The sequence below is a fragment of the Limulus polyphemus genome, unplaced genomic scaffold (assembly GCF_000517525.1).
Source record: "Limulus polyphemus unplaced genomic scaffold, Limulus_polyphemus-2.1.2 Scaffold115, whole genome shotgun sequence".
Classification (NCBI taxonomy): Eukaryota; Metazoa; Arthropoda; class Merostomata; order Xiphosura; family Limulidae; genus Limulus; species Limulus polyphemus.
The window spans coordinates 615,551-624,051 of NW_013665725.1; the positions used below are offsets into that span (position 1 = coordinate 615,551).

Sequence of the window (8,501 nt, forward strand, 5' to 3'; positions counted from 1 at the left end):
GTCTCCTAAGTTGTCTTCTCTATGGGAAGGCCCATATTACATAGTGGATCGTCTCTCAGACGTAACTTTTCGATTAAAATGTGGTTGGCGAGGTAAGCCAAAGGGTGGTACATGCCAACAGGCTTTGGCGTTATTACGGTCCAGGACATTTCAGTTGGAATGAAGTGAACAATGAAACAAATGACGCTGCTGAAGACGTGTCACCTGAAAAAGCCACTGTCGAAGAAGAAACTCTACCCGATTTTGCAAGGGAAACAGTGAAGCCCTTGATGACGTTACTACCACTGATGTGAGTGTTACCGATGATATGGCAATTCTCGATGGAGCAGATGAACCTCACGTGATGCAGAAGCCAACGAGATGGAGAACAGTACAGAAGAAGAGACGTCCCGTAAAATTAAGAGACTTTGTTGAATTTTACTTTTTGTGTTTGTAGTTTTTGTAAATTCTGTACATTTAATTAAGTTTTGTTAATTATCTATTGGTTTAATGTAAGTGGCTATTGTTCGGGACAAACAATACTAAGGAAGGGGCAGTGTTATGACAGCGGAAGACACGTGACGCTAGTAACACGTCATGATATTCTAGAAGGATCATGTCTGTTTGTGGCAACTCTGGTCTTTTTTACGCGCCCTCTATTCTTGTATATAAGTGCGCCAGATGAAGCGAAATGAATTAATCAGAATATAATTGCAGACAGACAGAGACAAACAATTGAGTTAAGCGCGGTAGTGACCCGAAGTAAAGTGCGTGAATCTTTGTGAATTGTAGCATGGGTTTAAGGTAAAGTGACTGTGGAAATTAAGTGTATTGCAAAGTTGAGTTGAGAAAGAATAAACTAGTTTTATTTAAGAAAGGACTTGTATCGCTGAAGTTTATCGGAAGAATTTATACAGAAAATTAACAAACGAACACAGAGACGTAACAAAGCATTAATATTTTTTAAAGAGGGTTGTAACTTAAAAATAGGAAATCAGCTATTTAATTAGTTTCCTCTGTAACTTTGAATTGTTTGTTTGTAAGTAAGCACAAAGCTACAAAATGGGCTGTCTGTGCTCTGCCCACCACGGATATTGAAACCCGGATTCTAGCGTTGTATGTCCGCAGACATACCGCTGTGCCACTGGGGGGTTTGAAGAAGTAAAACTGGGGGGGGGCGTAACTTTGAATATTGCAGCCGAAGAATTTAATTTCGATGGAAATAAAAAGTCTGCCTTAACAGCAGTTAGTTTTCAATCTGACAAAAAACAACAACAATTTAGAAACACGAATTTAATTTGGATGGAATCAAAATAGCAGAGCCAACAGTGACGGTTTTATACCTTTAGATAGACGTACAAATTGTCTATATATTTTTTTTCAGAGTACTGAATTTAACCAACAGGGAACGGGCTTAAGCCTACGTAAAAAAAAGTATTAAAATAGGCGAAGCACGATTACCGACGTAGAGTTCCCGGTTCTCAACAAAGGAACATTTTTTCTAACCTTGAGACAAAATATAACCTTCGCTTTTCGCGGTACTTCTGTTCGATATTATACCGTGCAGTCAGAAGTGTATGAAGTCGTCTAATTTTGCAAGCTCTCATATAAAACTAACAGGTTTTATTACCTTCAAAAATATTAAACCTGTTATTGTTTAGGTGTACCTTTATCTTGTATTTTTTGCATCATTCCCAGTACAACTAGCTGTTGTCACCCTGTATGGAATAATATTTTTAGTATATAAAACAAACAGCATCTTATACAATTTTTATTGTATCTGCTTCAATTCCTATACAATCTTAGATGGCCAAAAAAGTTATGATTTACACCTTTCGAAAAGTCACGTTTAGCGGTGCAATAATTAATTTAAAAAAAAACTTTCTTTTATAGGCGGAGCACAAGATTCGTACCTTCTACCAATGAAAATGAAGACATCGTGGATTCTTTGTGGCCTTTTTCTTATAGGTGAGGATACAAGTTCGTGCAAATAGATATATGATATACTGACAAATTGCTTTATAGATAGTGAGCTATTCCACTTTTTATTCTTCACTTCGTATTTACTATTGGCAACTGCAATTTATCTTTTATGGTTTAGCAGAAGGCTTTGTTTTATTTAGTTTAGAAATATTTTGCTATTTTTTTTCGGCTTTCTGGTTGATATACATTCATATTTAAATAGTGTCATTACGATTATTTTTTCTGTTGCAGCTTTTACCTTTTGTTTGATATTTGCATTAATCTTGGTCGAAATTTGTTCTTTCGTCTGTTGATTTACGAACGCCGTCCATCTAGCGGACAAAAGAGGACAAATAAATCTAAAATTATAAGAAAGATTTAATTCGCAAAGAGAAAAATCTTTAAATGGTTAGGAATGAAAGAGTTAAATCACTAACAGACAAATTATAAAAGAGTAGGAAGACAATAGTTAAACCGCAGAAAGATAAAACATTAAAAGGGTAGGAAGAAAATGTTTATCTCACAAAAAGACAAATATTTAAAAGTGTAGGAAGGAAAGATTTAAATCACGCACACACACACACACAAAGACAAGCCTTTAGAAATAGGGAAATGAACTTGCTTCGTCTCAGTAGGCAGTCAATTAAACCAGTCAATCTTGGAAGAATTGTTGTTCTAAACCAAGCATATTTTGTAAAAATATAATCACTATAAATTAAACACCACAACTCAATTTTTAAACTGATGGAAAATTATTTCCATATGTTTTCAAGACACCACTTGCTCTATCTGTTTTACTGAAAAACCACATTGGGCTATCTGCTGTGTTCATCACGGGAAATCGAACCCTGGATTTTAGTGTTGTAAGTCCGTAGATTTACTGCTGCTCCACAGTCCCAGTTGCATGACAGAACACTTTATCATTAACTTCGGAATTAAGAGACTGGTGATTAAAGGAGTACCAGAAAAAGTATGTTAGTCACAAATTATTCATAACTTAGTATACATTATCCCGTTTTTTTATTTTCAGGTTCACTAACCACAATAAATGGGATCGAAGGAAGTGATGCTGAGGAAACGCTGGTATGTTTAGTTAGGTTTTCACTTTTGTATGATAGGGTAAAAATGTTCGATAATTTTGTAACGATCTTTCAGAGGAGTGAAAATATGGCTGTTCATGATCTTTTGGAAGCTTTTTTGTTGTTTTATGATGCAGAGACCCGGACACTGAAAAACAAACTAGAAAATAAACTCAGATTATGGGTCGAGCGCAGTAACCACCGGACCCACTCTTTCAGAACTAAACAAGAAATTGTATCGGAATTACTATTCTGGGAACGTTTTTTTTTAATACATTCATGTTGTTGTTTTTATAAATTGGTGTATCTATCACGTACTGATACACTGCTCGTTGAACAATAGTTTTCTTTTGTACCTGAATACGTATTTCAGGCTGTTTTGGATAAAATTCTTCCTGATAGTGTTTGTTTTACATAATAATATGTTCAGAAGCTACTTACAAATTTCTGAAATTTGAACTTCGTGTCTTACCTTCCCACTTTCAAACATTTACTTGGACATACTAAAAAAAATGTTGTTGTTTTTGCATTAATTTATTATAGTCTTCAAGGAATAAAAAGTTTGATCTCATCTCTCCTTACTAATTTATTAATTATCTTTCATAGAAATAAAACTTTAAGTTGTGAGGTTTATAAATGTTTTAAAATGTAGAAAATAAAATATTTAAATCGTTTCAAAGAAAGATAATTTTTGAAGAGGTTTGCTTATTTGTAGTTTAAGCACAAAGTTAAACAATGGGCTATCTGTGTTGTCCAGCTCACGGGCATATAAACCCGGTTTCTAGCATTGTAAATCCGCCACGAGGAGGGGTGGGTGGGTGAAGAGGTAGAAAGGAAAGATCTAAGTCACAAAAAGATAAATCTGAAAGGCTGAAACGAAAATTTACTTCAAACACAGATAAAATTTGAAAAGAGCAGGTAGAAAATATTTAAACAAAAAGATGGCAACAAAAGAAATATGTGTTTTAAGACGGCTTGAATGGGTAATGAAAAACTTTATTATAAATGTTCGCCGTCTCAAAATTTTTATTTTTAAAAAACTGGGTTCCTCGTTATGAAGTTAAAAGAAATATGTATGCTGGAAGTGTTTTATATACGTATAGATGAATAAACAGTATCTATGTATGTTAATAAGTATTTATGGAAGTGAATTTAACTAGTTTAACATAATTTCTCTTTTTTTCCAATAAGTGTTAATAATACTATTATAATATGATGTGTCTTTTTAGATCAGTGGTGCCATTGATTCTGGGATCATATCAACTTTTATCCCAGATACCCAAAGTTCTGGCTACATGTTAGCCTATCCTTTGGATGAAGCATTAGGAGAGAAGCAGGAGGAGGATGACCACTACTTGACAGCAGAATCTTTTCAAAGTTATCCAGTAATTGCTAAAACCCAAAGTCTTGATCCTAAACAAGAAACATTAAAAGAAGCAAGCTCTGATGACAAAGACAAACAGGATGACAAAATTGATGAGCCTTTATACATGATTGGCCCCGACGTGGAGGAGGTATCGGAGAAAGCTGAAAATATATCACTTGAAGAAGAAACTGTAAACACAGGCGGTATGGGGGATGATGCGAAAATACCATTCTATAATCTTCCTTTATCTTCCGAAGAAAACAATACTCCAATCCAAACTGAACCTCAAAACGAGCGACGACTTAAAACAGAAGATTTACGTAATATTCTCGGCTTGGAGCCAACAACTATTCCTCTTTACAGAAAGCCCAAACCTATTTCAGAGAATAAACCAAGGTCATTTCGTTTTCTCCTGTTTATTCAAAGTACAGCCACAAACAGCAGCAACCTTTCGTTCCATTATCCCTAAGAATTGACAATAAATTGCCTCCTCAGTTTCCATCTCCAAAAGTGGAAGGGTCCATGCTAATGAGGCGTGCTTTGATTCTTGGTAGTGGATTAAACCAAAATATACAGAGACAGCCTGAACAGAACAATGAGGATATTTTCGTCGTCGCATCAAACACCAACTCGGAGAAAAGAAATGCGTTTTCCACAGATCCTTATCTCCAACCTTTACCTCGTTTTCATCCAAACTCCATCAGAAAAACATGTATTGGGGCGATGCGTAATCCAGCATTTTTTCGCCGTCAATTTAAACAAAAACCTATTAGAAGACCACACTTCCAAATGAAACCTAATCTAGTTTATTCCAAACCGAATAGACATTTGATTTATGCTGAATCTGATTATTCTGCTGCACCATTTTCCCCCACAGCTCCTCCTATATCTTTCAAGCAACAAAAGATTGGACCTTTTGATCCTTCATATACAAAACCTTATCCACCTTTTCAGTCTATTTTGATGCATCTAGGATACCCTCAACGTTCATCGCGTCTGCAATATCCTCAAAGACCTCATCCGGTCTACAAGCCACAAGGAAAAGCGTACTACTCTCACCTTTTTCAACCTACTGCTGCTCAGTCTGTATTTTTAAATCAAGTACAAAATAATCGACCAGCACCTTTTCATCAACAACCCTTTTCCTACAGGTACCCTTTTCCAGTTTCATTTTCTCATGGTAAACCTAACATACTTCCTATTTCATATCCTAATATGATACAAGATGAAAGAAGTAATTCAGTACAGTTCCAAGAACTTCGTTTTTTGGATGATCAGGAATCAATGCCAAGGATGTTGAATTCCCAACCAATTATTTCTGAATCTCAATATTCTCCAGCACCAAGAACTGTTATGTCTCAACTCGGATATTATGGTACTACAGTACAAGATCAATCAAAACAACAAATAGTGCCAGTTTTTGTTCCTGTTCCAATTCCTGTACCAGTAGCTGTAGCTGATCCACGTCCTTTGTCAGAGGAAGAATCTCAAGGACAGCAACTGATTCCCTTCTACCTTCAAGACCCGTACTCTGAAGAAACTCATCCAAAAGACCAAGAACACGACATGATGATGATATATAATGAAAGACAAAGGCCGGAAATTCTTCAGTCTCCACGTCTCGTGGCATCAGAGAAAAGGCCAATTACCAAACATTTCTCTTCCGAAGAGGTTCTGGAAAAGATGAGGATGCTTAGACAGCTTATTTTGGGGAAATATTTCCCCAACCCCATTACTGAAATGGATTACATTCCTTCGAAAGAAAGTACAACTTCTGCAGAGATAAAAAGTGAGATGATTGAAATGTTTGTACCCTTTTCTTCTCAATAATAATAAAACAAAATTGATGCCTTATCCATACACTGCTCTACTGAAAACTAACTGATTTTATTAGATAAGCGTTTAAACATTTATATAAAAGTGCACTTCTTTCTTCATGTTTACCATCTACAGCTCAACATATTTTGAGAATAAATACTCAATTCTAATACAGTAAGACCCCGCTTTAAGCTGATACCTTATAGAGTTCTTGTATCCTTGAGAGATTTTTTTTTTTCAAGAGAGAGAGAGAAAAAAATGATGAAAATCCATAACTCTCTAAACACTACTTTTTCATACTAATGGTAGTAGTGCACTAAATACTTTTTATTTAATAAAATAATGCAACAAATAACATAGAATAATAACATGCAAAAAGCAGACTATGTCCCAATTTTTCTGCCGTTTCTAGCGACGCAATATGAACCTTTAAAATGTCATCCATCTACACAATATTGTTCCCGTGGAAAAAAACAACAATTTCTTAGGAAGCTATCTACAAATCTCTGCACAGAAAACAACGTAATATAATGCGTTATTTGATAGGCAAAAACCTTGCTTGTCTATTGGTTATAACCAATAAAGTCCTAAACGTAAGAGAGTACTACATGTATTGACAAATCCTGAAAGAGAAGATATGAAAGGTAAGCGTGGCAGGAGGAGTCTGATTTTTTATTTGATGGCTCTGTAACCAAACAAGATTGAAGGCTAATAAAATTTGCAACGACGATATTATAGTGAGTATTTCATCATAACTTTACCAGCATCTAAATAAACCACTTATACATCATTCACAGGTAAGAAACAATGCCTTTAGTTACATATATTTAATGACCCTGTTTAGAGCTCTGTTGTCAGGAGCCATTCCTGAGTGCTGAACGGGGTATTACTGAACTAACTTTAGCTGTTGATCCAAAACAACAGGAATACACTTTAATTACTATCTGAAAGCCTGAAAGACACAGTTAGAAACATTTCAGATAAAACTGAATAACCCAATCCACACTGTATATGCATTGAATGTCATAATATCGTTGGCTTGTTTTTATAATTGAAGTTCTGTAGTAATTAAATTCTCTGCGAACTTTTCGGCTTCTAAAATTAAGAAAGCTTAAAACGAGCACTTTCTTTGAATTATATTTCTGTCAAGTCTGAATTGTGATCTACTATTTTTATATGCAGGTCTTTGTAAAGGGTGGAGGGCTGTCTTGTAAAAATAAATATTTAAGTGTTACTACGATTATGTGAATTAAGAATTTTTATGTCGCAGTGAGAATGAAATGTATCCAACATGAATTTCCTTCTTTATGGATTAAATAAAATGAATATAAATGTAAGTACATATGATCCGCTTTTATCCACTGTATTCCAAATAAACATAAACTTATTACTAATTATTTCTTACATTTTAGTTTTATTGAACCACAAGCACATTATATTTTATACTTTTAGAAGTGCTGCTTTAAAAAGAGGACATTGTGAAAGTTCGTTTCCGTTACAAAATTTAATTCCACTTCTGTCTGGAAATATAACCTTTCGAAATTAATCGACGAGTCGTGACTTCAAAAGTATAAAAAATATAAATAGTCTGTTAATAAAAAATAAAAAAAATCACATTTATGAAATATAATTGTAAATAGAAACATAAGGTGGTTTCTATTTTTTTTCTCATAAAAATAAAGCATATTAATTATAACAAGACAACGGGATAATTAATTAATAGCAGTAAGGAAAAAATAGCAGTGATTAATTTACGTTAATTTTCTCTTCAAATCTGTACACCGTATGAGTTATTCGTTAAGCGGCAGTTGTAAAAGGTTAATATTACAAGTAATTCCGTTATCATAAACAATGGGCATCAATAAGCCATAATTCAAGATAGTAGCTATTGACTTGAGCACTACTTTACATAAAACAGAATAACAACGATCTGTGATTAATACGCTGCTGCTATCTATAAACATATGATATAGTGAAAAGCAGTTGATGAAAATATTATTTAAAATTAAGTAAATGATGAGAAATTGGACGCGAAATGTTTTACAACCGACAATAATTTAAATTATATCATCGCCACCATCAAAATTACCACTCGCCCCATCTTCAGTACTTCCTTCTCAAATGTTTAAAAGCTATTAAACATGATTATAAAAAACGGGTAAACAAAAAAATGACCACGTTTTGACAAAACAATCTAAAATTTACAGTCACACGTTAGACAGAAAATTAAATGTACGGAAAAATTAAGATCTTGGATAATTTGGAGAAAAATTATATGATAAAAACCTTTAAAAAAG

The 8,501-nt window shown here is 34.1% G+C and overlaps 1 protein-coding gene across 2 annotated transcripts in view; it reads left to right on the plus strand.

Moving 5' to 3' along the window:
- Nucleotides 1-6,403, plus strand: part of LOC106471755 — a 15,280-nt gene extending 8,877 nt beyond the window's left edge. For both annotated transcript variants that reach the window (XM_022401299.1, XM_013932381.2), the window contains exons 2-4: nt 1,873-1,947; nt 2,972-3,024; nt 4,250-6,403. In XM_022401299.1, coding sequence (XP_022257007.1) covers nt 4,909-6,216 — 1,308 coding nt within the window. In that variant the 5' untranslated portion in view covers nt 1,873-1,947; nt 2,972-3,024; nt 4,250-4,908 and the 3' untranslated portion in view covers nt 6,217-6,403. The remainder of the gene's footprint in view (nt 1-1,872; nt 1,948-2,971; nt 3,025-4,249) is intronic.
- The last annotated feature ends 2,098 nt before the right edge of the window (nt 6,404-8,501 follow it).